Genomic DNA, 11,895 nt, shown 5'->3' with positions numbered 1-11,895 from the left:
TCTGAGGCAGCCAAGGCTGGGCTCAGGCTCACACTTGCCCTTCGCCCCTGGAAGTCAGTGGGGCTGTGGGGCAGGGCTGGGGAAGATGGTTGGGGGCTGAGGGAGTGGTAGGTGCTGCCAGCCCCAGGTGGCACAACACAGCTGGGAGGAGGGCCAGGGGTTGAGGGTAGGGGAGGCCCTCAGCAAGGATCTTTGCAGGCAAGTGATGTGGGGCGCAATGTGGTGGTGCCTGCCAGAGAAGGGGGAGGTGGAGGCTGGCATGTAGCCGGAGCACAGCTCTGTGACAGGCTCTGCAACTGTGGCAAGGGATGGGGGCAAGCAGAGCAGGGGCTTACACGCAGTAGCTACTGCTGATTACTTGAAGGCCCGTGACTGGTGATGACTGCTGCCTACAAAACCTCTCACTGCCACCACGGAGCTGTGCCCAGAGCTGTGCAGCCGGCCGCCGCGCAGCAGCAGTAGCATGGTGGTGGTCAGGCGGCACGCAGTCATCCCCACCACCACCCCATGATGCACCACTGCCGCCGGCCACACAGCTATGGGCACGGTTCTGCGGCAGCAGCAGCAGGAGGTTTTGTACGCAGCAGCCATCACTGCTGGCACAGGTGGCCCCACAGGTAAGTGACAGTGGTGATGGCCACTGCATACAAAACCTCCTTCTGCTGCTGCAGAGCCTTGCCCAGAGCTGTGCGGCTCGTAGCAGCAGCGCAGCACAGCAAGGTGGTGGAGATGGCTGTGTGCTGCCCGGCCACTACCATGCTGCTGCTGCCGCCTGGTGGCTGGCTGCACAGCTCTGGGCACGGCTCCGTGGCGCCAGCAGGAGGTTTTGTAGGCAGCGGCCGTAACAGCCCTCGGGGAGGCGGGGACGGAGGGGGGCAGCAGCTTTAATTTTTATTACGGATTTTGGATTTTTAATTAGAGAATTTGCGATTTTTAAATCAGGGAAAACCAGGATCCCTGCTGATGAATGAAAGATGGAACTCATGGCAAAACCTTACAGGGAGCACAAACATGACTCACAGAGCAAGAAAGCATGGATGGCTATCTGGAAACTTACCAGTGACCCAAGAAAGGCAGAATAACATTGTACCCCTGCACATCGGGTTGCATATCAACTCCTTGGAAACAGGATACTTTGATGGTCTGCCAAGTCCCAAATTCAGCATCAAGATGAACACAGGATTCATCATTTTGGCCTTCAGCACACAATGGCTGAACTAAATTTGGGGGGAAAAACTCCCTCAAAAATAGCAAAGTTACCAGTTTCAGTAACATCTGCACTGAACAGATAATATACTTTAAACTAACAACCAAGGCCTAGCTATTTATGTTACCTGAGACATGTTAAAGCACGTATTAAGATACAGTGACAAGCACACAATTGCAGCACTCCTAAAACCAGGGAAGGATGCTTCTGAGCCAAAGAACTTCAGCCCCATTTCCGTATTATGAAGGCAGAGCAGGATGGTACCTTAGAGAATATCTATCTGGTTCAGAGTCTCTAAAGGGCTATCTTGCTGTATCTTCTGCTTAATTTCAGTTTAACACGGCTAACTACCTCTCCCATATCCCTGTTATGCCATGTTTACAAATTATATGAGCATCTCATCTTAAACTGCCTGTCACCATTTTTTGAACAACTTCTTCCCCAGGGCAAGCTGAATTTCATCTGAAGAAGTTACATCTTGGCCAAGTGCCACATATCAGCACACCAAAGAATTCTTTCAAAAAGGTATGGTCATAGGCATATATAGCTATATGTTCATAGACCTGTCGGCAGCATGCCAGAAGTGGAGCTTATGGTAAGGATAAGAAAATCACCTACCGCAAGGGGGACACACTTATGCCTCATGCCTCTTCAGCATCTACACAAATAACTGATCCGTCTTGGCACAAGAAATTTTATCAATGCAGATTATCATATATCAACTACCAAAGCCAGTAACTTCACCTAAGCTGATGCTACATTAACATCAGTATTCTGAACTCTCAGGTTATTACACCAATTACACATCAACTTGTTTAAAATGCCAGCAAGTGTCTTTCACCGCAGGAATTTCCAGGCAAAAAAAAAAAAAAAAATCAACATAACCCCCAGAATGAGATACACCTCACCCATTCTGTGCATCTAAGAGTAATACAGGACTGCATACTTTCTGTGAGGACGCATGTGGAAAAAATAAGCGTAAAAATCAGTGCCTTGGAACAGCATAATGAAGAAGCTCAAACCAACAACACTATGAGAACACTGTATTTGGTTGCTAAGTAGCAGAACACAAGTGTGTGTTTCCTGGCATGGGAAATATCAATGCATGCAAAGATACTGAAAACTGTACTGAATGAAGATTGCCAAGGCATTATGAGATGCCTTGGGCCAAGGGTATCAAACCCACCTTATGCCCTGAGCTGGATCCAGATTGCAGGACTTCTTGCAGACTGAATCCAGCCTGAGGCTCATAGTGGGTGGCAACTTTGGCTCTCACCTGGGGTATGCAGTGGCAGCAGCGACAGCTTTGGCTCTGGCATGGGACATGCAGTTTAGCTCTGGCTTCTACCATAAAACCCTGTATCAGGGCCATAGCTGTTGCCACTAGCACAAGTACTTTGCCACAGCGGCAGCTCTAACTCCAGCTTGGAGAAGCAGTTCCAGTGTGGAGCGGTGATGGGGCCAGCTGTCATAGAGCTGCCATGGGCAATGGGTCAAGCAGCTGGAAGGTCACCAAGGCTGTAAATCAGCTCTCATTCACCCTCATGCTACCAATCACCATGTCCACTGGGGCTCAAGTTCCCTGAATTCTCTGGGAAGCTACTCCACCCTGATTATGGTCTCCAGCTTCCAGTGCACCCGACTGAACGGCTCTGAGGGCCAGATTCCTCCCACGGGCTATGTTTGATACACTTGCCATAGATCAACCAATGTGAACAGTCTGTAAATATCTGCTGGGATTGCACCACTGGACATCAGGTGAGCAGTTACAAGCAAGACAAAATTCAGAAAACAGATTTAAAACAGGAAGCACTCACCACTTGGACATACCACTGCCATTGGCCAACTGAAGTCATCAAAAAGCTTTCCTGCTACAACATAATCTCTTAAAAACCGCTTGCAGCTACACCAGTAGAAAAGTGGTGCTGCCGGCTCAATGGGCATTTTTACACATGCTCTGGGTGGAGGTGGGTGGGCATTTTAATTAGACTGGCTCCAAGAGCTGCTCTAATTAAAGCTCCCACGACATTTCCTGTATCAGCATCCTTGCACTTCAAAATAGCAATGGGGGCAATGTCCAACAAGCCTTAGTTAAAGCATCTCTGCCACCATTTTGAAGCACAGGGATGCTGATACATGAGACACAGAAGCTGGCTGGAGCATGTTAATTAGCACACTCCAGCAGACTCAATTGATTGAGTCTGTTCCAATACACTGTAATTACACGCATGTTGGAGCACCTCCCCATATGTCTACAGGCACCCAATGCGATCAGCAAGGGATTGAAAAAGAAACACTGGAGCTGCTGAATAGCTAGCTACCTGTAGGTATGGAAATAGACTGGCCAGCTGTGAGATGTTTGAATGGTCTATACTTATGAGCTGGCCGAATCAAAGACAACATGTGGAAGTGGAGCTACTCTAATGAAACACATACAGGTGGAAACAGGGAAACACACATCAGACAACACCCACTGGTCTGTGTGATTTTGAAAGAATCAAGTAATATTGAGGACCTAGCCTGGGCTGTAAACCAAGCCAGAGCATGCACCCAATTTTGAGGGGGGGAAAACTCGTTCTGGTGAAAGACACATGAAAAAGAAAGGTATACGGCCATGTGAGACTAAGAATTCAGCCACACTTCCAAGAACCACTGCAGAAATTGAGATGTGTCAGCAGTATATTTAAAACAGCTATCTAGTATGCAACTGTCTGATCCAAGAGTTGGCATGACACTTCAAAATTGAATTTTAGCTCTGTCTAGATGAATCATTTTAATTCTGATGGAAACTGCCTTTTTCAGAAAAAGGTTATAATGAGAAGCAGTAAAGTTAATGGAATGTGAAAGACTAGAAATTACCTCACAAGATGCATTTCCTCTGTAAGGGAAAGTGGCTATTTCCGAGCTAAGTTGTTAGACCACTTTCAGTTTGTCATGTTAGTTCAAAGCAACAGTAAAAAGAGTAGAAATTGTTAGACTGCTGGAGGGATTGATTTATAAGGAATAATTAGAGGATTAAACCTATAGAATTGGTTCAGAGATGAATAACTGGCAACAAAATAATAACCTACAAGTACTGGGCAGAGGACTGCTCGCAAGAGGCACAGAAATCAATTAGCTTGCTACCCAGAGCTAGAGCAAGGTACAAGGTCAACGCAAACCTCACCACAGAGGGCCTGACTAGGCTGTGGCACTGTCTCCCGAAGTGGTGGGAATCTCTCTTGCTTGGCACAAAGTCAGACCAGCCAAAGCATAGGGATGGTCCCAGTTCTAGAGGGCCTAATATCTCCAATGTCTATGATACAGCATCAGCAAATATACTTGCAAAACTGCCAACATACAAAGAGGCATAAGATCATGATCATTACTTTAATCTTGGGGTATATTTAGTCCATTTTGGCGCTCAAGAGAATGATATTCTAGCCAATGTTCTAGCAAGCTCCTCCAGCCAACTCTGTTAAGGCACTTCAAATCCACCCTGCCACAGCCCTTGATATTCCAGTCTCAGGCACTCTGCACATCTTTGCCAATGCCTCTCAGTTCCAAAATGCAGCACCCTAAAGGCCTCAATCTAATGAGCATGTGAAACCCCAGCCCTTCCCCTCACACCACACACTCATGCCACCTCCATAGAGGAATTCCCACCAGGACTGAAGGTATGCTTACCTGGAATTCCTGGAATAGGTTTTCCTATACAGAGGAGGCAGCTTCAGCAAGGACCTGAAAAGAAAAGTGGCAGAGGGCAGCAGAGTGAGATAAAGACTCCTATCCTGTTCTCTGTCTCTCAGTTACTAAAATAAATATCCCTAGGGGTGCACCGATAGAGATGTTTAGGACTGATATTGATAGCTGATTTTTAAGGAGGCATACTGGATGATACCAATCTGATTTCCAATATAGCATGGAGAGCTGTGTGCAGCTGGTAAGTCTGTTGTGGAGGAGGGGGGGGAAGAGAGGCAGATTAAGGCCTCCACAGTAAGGGAGGGAGTGGGGCTGGGGCAAGCACTGCTCTGCTGGGGTAGGGTGGGGCGGGGCGTGGCAGGAACTGAACAGAGCTGCAGCTGGCCCCAGGACATGTGGGGAGAGTGAGGTGGCTCCTGCTGCTGCACACACCACAAGAGGGCACGGAGGGGGCATGTGTTCTTTGGATCTGCGGGCAGTGGTGGTGCCAGGAAGGGGACTACAGGGGGGGCTGCAGCCATGCCAAAATTCACTGTAGACCTCCCCAAACACCCCTTCAAGCTCCACTGACACCCGCCCTTAGCACAGCCCAACCCAGCCCCTGCCGGGAAGAACCTGGCACCACCCCGGCCTGCAGCTGCAGCCCACCCCACCAGATGCGGGGGGCACATGTCCCTCATGCCCTCCCAGGGTGTGTGCAGCAGCAGGAGCTGCACTCCCCATGCCATCCGGATGAGCCGTGGCTCCATCCTGTACCATGCCCTGCTCCAGCTGGGCAGTGCCAACCCCAGCCCCACTTCCTCCCTCACCACAGGGGCCTCCATTTGCCGCCCCCATGCTCCTTCCTTCCCCTTTCACTACAACAGACTTACCAGCTGCATGCAGCTCTCCATGCTGCCAGGCTGTACTCCTCACTGCCTATGTGCTGTGATGTGCTGCAGCTACACGCGCGAGCTGTTTATCAGCCATATCAGGCCAATTTCCAATACGACAATTTTCTTTATATCAGTACCAATCTGATATTGACCGATGTATTGGTACACCTCTAATTGCACCTGAGTATGGCATTAACTTAAAGCAGGTGAAAAACTCCTTCCTGACAGATCTGGAGACAGTCTGCCAGGCACTGAACAACAGAAATGGTTGATGGAAGCTTGCCTCAGACTGTCCAAGCAATTGCCTCCAGCCTACCCTAGTGGAACTAGAATTTGACTCCTCACACAAATTCACAAGTCATATGGAAGCCCGAAGAACTAACGCTATCCATCCTTACCAGCCTTGGAGAGTGGGGAGGCTGGGGGTAATAAGCTCCAAGACCAACTACTCAGTGAGCATGCATGCACACATAGATGCAAAGGGTAATACAGCATCACAGTTCAGATTCTGAACAAATACACTGGCAAATTCAAACTGCATTTCCCTCAGCAACAATAACTACGCTTTCATGTATCCACTGCATTACTAGGTGAATGGCATAAACTTCTGCTTCATTTGGATACATGTTTTCTGCAGCTCCCACATCTTTTGCAACTCAGCATTTCCTGACTTGACTGGAATTTAGTTCAAAACTGCATTGTTTTAGTACTGGTTTTTGCATTTCCATTCTCACCCCCTTCTTTTTATACATATATCAAAACATGGTACTATTCTATTTGAATCTGAAACCACCACCTAATCATTTGATTGGTATTTGACTATCCCCTTCATGAGCAAAATTTTCCAAAGCATGCAAGTCAGTGGTGCTCAGCCTATGGCCCACCAGCTGCATCTAGGCCACAAAGCTTGTTTGACTAGACCGTCACTGGCATGAACTCACCAGCATATCAGTGCAGGCTCTGGCTGGGCTTCCCAAGTCTCACTACTGTTCCTGCAGAAGTGCCTTGCGGGGGCTGCACTGCTCAGTGACCAGAGGAGCCAATGTGCCGGTGGATAATAGATATGCAAATGACTCCCAGCCAGTCCCCTCAGGTTCTCTGGGGCTGGGTGGGGTCACAGCATGGAAGCTAGTGATAACAGCCCTACTGCACCACACATGGCTGCTTCCTCTGCTCCACCACCACCTCCTCCCTTTCCCACAGGCTGGTGGAGTTGCAGTATAGAGCTAGTGACAATAGCCTGACTGCTTCATGCTTTGAACCTCCCTCCTCCCCCTGGCAACCGGTAAACACTGCTCTTGGCCACCATCTCCCCATACACCCAGGAAGGGGTGTGGGGGGAATTCTCTAAGTATGGAGGGGAAAATGCCACTGTCATCACCAGCAACATGTCTGCCAGGGCTGTCACCAACAAGGAGCTATTGGGCATGGGGCATACATACTCCCCAGGCAGGTACCTCCTGCTAGGATGGCTGCTACCATCACCACATAGTGCCAAACCTGGGAGTACATAGGGGGGGTGGAGACTGCTCCCACATGACAATGGGTACAGACAGAAGAGCACTTTGCAGGAAGCATTCTGAGTTACAAGGAACCTCCGAAACAAACAGAAGTTCGCTTCTGGTTCCAGGGGGAAGGGGAATCCTGCTCCCTCCCAGCCAGCGCTGTTTTCAGAATGGGAGTGGGGAAAGGGAACAGAGGGAGCTTGTTCTAGGGCAGTGCTTCCCAAACATTTCCTCAGCATGATCCCATTTCCTCAGTATGGCTCCTCCCGACTCACAGCCTCCCCATCCCTCCCCCGGTGCCCCTCATTCCTCACCCACAGCCCCCTGGCCTTGTCAGTGCTCCTCACACCCCACCTACAACTCCTCACCCCTGCTGGTGCCGTCATTCACAACCCACAGCTCTCTGCCCCCACCAGCCCTGCCAGCGGGAAGCCCCAGGTGCCAGGGCTAGGGGACCAGAGGCCACAGCCTCCTACCCTCCAAGCAGCATCCAAGCCCTGGCTGCCACCCATGGCCAGAGTGGAGCGTGGACCCCAGCTCCCTCCCCTTCCCCACATGGGCAGCACAGCTGGAGCACTGCCCATGGGGAGGGGAGGAGGGAGAATGTAGGCTGCCCACTGTGGGCTCAGGGCTCCTCACCCTGCTACCCTCCCCCCACGGCCTCTGCAGCAGAACAAGGCAGGAAAGCTCAGTGCCGCTACCCGGAGCTCCACTACCGCCATGGCGAGGTGCCCCCTTTCCACCCAGCAGTGGCAGCAGCATGGACTTGCTAAGTTTGCTAAAGTTGTAGCTATTTAACTGACTAAAAGAAAAAAGAGGATCTAGAACAAAAGAAAGGTCTGACTTAGTTTTCCAAAAGAGTCATTGCTAGACTGAGAGACCAGCCCAAGCAGCCATTTTGGTTAAGACATCATTACAGTTCTAGGCATCCAAAGACTGGATCATACCAGAAAAATACTTTCTTAGTAGTTGTTAAGACAATGGCAAGGGGAGCAGGGCAGGAATCGAACAGAATTGGGACTTGCAGAATGGTGGGAAAGATCAGCTCCCATGGGGGCAAAGTGAGAATAGATGTGGAATCCAATTGGTGAACAAACTACAACAAATGGTGCTGATCACTTGAGTACATACCCCTTTTCCCAGAGGGTACATGTCTGGGGCGTGGGACTTCTCTCTGGGATATCTCCTGCCATGGGATTCTGTGTCACTAGTGACTCTGCCAGGGAACCAGGACAATTCTTCTCTGGATTGACTAACTGGAAGTTGGCTGCTCCTGAGTTCTCATGGCTGTTTGCGTCTCCAAAGGCAAAGCTTTGCTCTTTGCACAGGGGAGATCTGGGTGAACCACATGCCTGCCGGGATCCTGCAGCAGCACAGATCACTTTCCGACCCATGACCGGTACATTCGTCTTTGCTTGCTGGGAGGAAGTTCCTTTAGTGGAGCCCTTCGCAGCTGCCCTTGGGATCCTGGAGCTCTGCTGGGCTGGTGCTTTCCTGTGGCTTCTTCTCACATCCAGGTCAGTCTGGTAGGGAGCTTTCAGTACATATGCTGATGGCTTTTTGGAAGTGACAGGCTTGCTCAAAGATGTCACTTTGATGGTCTTAGGAATGCTTTCCTTAGACACAGGCACCTGCTCTGTTATAGATTCTTTAGCAGCAGGCTTTTTATCTGAAGTCTTCTCTCCTTCTGCAGCTCCCACGGTCTGCAATGGAGTTTGCAGGACACTTTTCCGGACTCTTAATACTTTCTCCAACGCTCTAGTGAGCAGCTCCAGTTCCTCAAGTTCCTTGGGTGAAGGCTCATTCTCTGCAAGAGCAGAAGGTATGTCAAGAAGTGATACATGATGACCAAGCACCTTTCCTCCCCCCCTTCCCTAGAGTGGCTCATTTCTGTATTTTTCAGAAGCACAGATAGCATATGTAGAGACTTACCAAATTCATGGCAGAAATGTGGTACACAGCAGCTACTTCAACCTTTCACGTTCCCCTGAATGCCCCTCCCTCTGCCTCCACTGATTGGCAGAGGGGCCCCACCACTCCCTCTTGATTGGCACAGAAGTAAAAACCAAGGTTTTAAACATGGCGTGGTTTCTGCCTCCCCACAAGTCAGCAACAAGCACTGGGGCCACTGGGGCCCCTCAGCCAATCAGTGGGGGGGAGACAACCACAGTGTCATATTTAAAACCACAGTTTTTGCCTCCCCAACAATCAGGAGCAAGCTGCAAGCCTGGTCCCTCCACCAATCAATTGCGGGGGGGACACCTGCAAGATTAAAGGAGCCATTGCACACCCCACTACTGCAGTAAATTCAGTAAGTCCCTAAGCCTATGGTAGGGAAGCCCAAAAAGACTTTTCATCATGCTCCTGTAGACCCCGCTTGCAGATGCAGGCAGCCTCAGCAAAATCCTACAAGTCAGGATAGAGGCCAACCACAAAAGGAGAGTCCCTGATATTTCTCTGCTATTATAAACCCTTCCACAAGGAAATAGCATTGACAGGAGTTCCAGTCACACTTGCAACTGTACTCACAAGACTCTTAGTTTGATGCAAGCAAAATCCATGAAACTCAATTGGTGAACACAACACAATCATGCTTCTTAGCAGTGAACATTTGAGGGAACATGTTAGATGTATTTTAGCTCAGCATGTATGTGCTGTTGGGATTTAGTTAGTAACAACGAGACAGTGTTGGGAAGGAGAAAACGCTCACCACCTTCACTCTTCGTGCTGGCCTCCAACTTTGGACTTTCAGGAGCATGAATCTTCCTAGCAACGGAAAAACAAATACAAAACACCATGTTTTGTACTCTGATGCAGGCAGCTTACTAAAGATCCCATGTACACACACCACCCCATGTCTGTCCCTCTCCCCTCAACCAGGTAACAGAACCATATTTCTTGAGACACTTTCCACTGGATGCTAGCAGAGCTGGGAGGAAGGGAGGGGCCGCAGTGTAGAACTGGAGCAGTAGGAAGCACTACAGGTTAGGGCAGAGGTGGGAGAAATCTACCTAGAACTTCCCTCAAGATAGTAGTACATAGAAAGTCTCTCCCTTCTCAGGTACTAAGCCGCCACCCTCTTCCCAGCCAGAAAGCTGAAAAACTCTAATCTGGAGCTGTGGATTTACAGTTACTAAAGAGACCCACAGGTTGCACAAGGCACATGAGGCTGCATCCTGTTAATGGGGGTCAGCACTCCAGCACAGATTGATAACAATCCCCACACTCTGGAAGCCCACAGACAACAATAAATAATGCACTGCAGGCAACAACCTATCCTGCTCTCCCTGCCAATATGAAGAAACACAGATCTGTGAAAAGCAAAATTTCTTGTGGCTGCAAGAAACATCCAGGGTCTCACAGGCAGCCACAGATTTGGGACCACTATGCTAGGGGATTGTTTTTTAAATAACAGGTGGAAAGACATGCACAAGAAAGACAATTTTCAATCATGAATCTTCTTTACCCCTTCTTTTACCTGGCAGGCTAAAGAAAACCCTCAAAGAGAAGGGAACAGGTCTGCTTCTTTTGTTTCCATATGTATGATCAGTCAAGAGACACCCAGCCCATTATTGCCTACTCCAAGATTTTTTTCCCTGCTTGTATACTTACAGTAAAAATCTGCTTCCAGGTCTGCTCTGTGTTCCTGAAAGGCACTTAGGAATAATCAACAAACTAGGCCACCAGATATTTCACACAAACGAGACATCACTTGTTACCACATGCAAAGTAAGCAGCAAAGCTTGAAATAAAATCCACTGCTCCTGAATCCTAGGCTGAAGTTTTAGTTACTAGGACACATACAGCAGCAGGAGCAGCTTTTAGCTATTCTTTGGCACTCATTTACGACTCACCAATCTCGAAGAAGAGCTTGACATTGAGTTAAGCTGTAGTCTAGCTTCCTCCTTTGCTCAGCACAGTCTTCTAGGGCCCGATTGAGAATAGAAACCAGCCTAAAAATTACATCATAGTCATATTTTCCTTTAATGCTACTACTGCTTCAGAAACTCCACTCCCTTGCTGCCCTGCACACTGCCCCATCAATGGTGCTGAATTTTAACCCACCAGTCACACCCCAGATTAGATGTCTAGGGGAGACATCCAAGAACCTCATAGCACTTTATAAACACAAATTCAACCTCACAGGCAACACAGGATTAAGTGGCCTGACCAAGGTGCCATATAAGTAGTGGAAGGGAGTCCAGGCTCCCCACCCCCCACCACAATCCCCACTCCCAGCATTGCTTCTAGGGCTTTATAAATGTAGCCTTTTCCACAGAGTAGTTCCACTGACTGATAGGAAGGCAGACAGGATCAGGCTCTACCTTCTATGCATTATCCATTAACTGTCTGGAGTAGTAAGCCTCCTAGTACAACACTAGAGTGAAAAACAAAGGCTCTCAGGGCCACACCATATCCTCCATGTCAGCAGTTCCCAATTCGTGTTACAGCAGGGGTAGGCAACTTTTTCTGGCCAGAGTGCCGAAAAATACCACAATGCCTACCTTGGAAGGTGCTGAGTGCCAGCATGGCAGAAAAACAAAATGAGGGCAAGGGGTACATAGCAGGATGCCCTGCTTGTGGCTCTTGCCCCCCACCCAAAGCCCCTGCCCCCCAGCCCTACTGC

The 11,895-nt window shown here is 49.1% G+C and overlaps 1 protein-coding gene across 3 annotated transcripts in view; it reads right to left on the bottom strand.

Annotated features, from left to right (window-relative positions):
- The window catches only part of CUNH16orf59 (chromosome unknown C16orf59 homolog), a 25,988-nt gene that overhangs the window by 12,204 nt on the left and 1,889 nt on the right, over window positions 1–11,895 (bottom strand). Inside the window, exons 2-6 of one of the 3 annotated variants that reach the window (XM_019539952.1) lie at window positions 11,123–11,221; window positions 10,881–10,924; window positions 9,979–10,034; window positions 8,400–9,075; window positions 4,874–4,927 (exon numbers count right to left, since the gene is read on the bottom strand). In XM_019539952.1, the coding sequence (XP_019395497.1) occupies window positions 4,874–4,927; window positions 8,400–9,075; window positions 9,979–10,034; window positions 10,881–10,924; window positions 11,123–11,146 (854 nt within the window). In that variant the 5' untranslated portion in view covers window positions 11,147–11,221. The remainder of the gene's footprint in view (window positions 1–4,873; window positions 4,928–8,399; window positions 9,076–9,978; window positions 10,035–10,880; window positions 10,925–11,122; window positions 11,222–11,895) is intronic. The other 2 variants (XM_019539953.1, XM_019539951.1) reach the window with 2 other exon arrangements.

This window comes from Crocodylus porosus, unplaced genomic scaffold, assembly GCF_001723895.1.
Source record: "Crocodylus porosus isolate Cpor-Errol unplaced genomic scaffold, CroPor_comp1, whole genome shotgun sequence".
NCBI classification, from domain to species: Eukaryota; Metazoa; Chordata; order Crocodylia; family Crocodylidae; genus Crocodylus; species Crocodylus porosus.
This window is presented reverse-complemented; position numbering and strand designations above follow the sequence as displayed.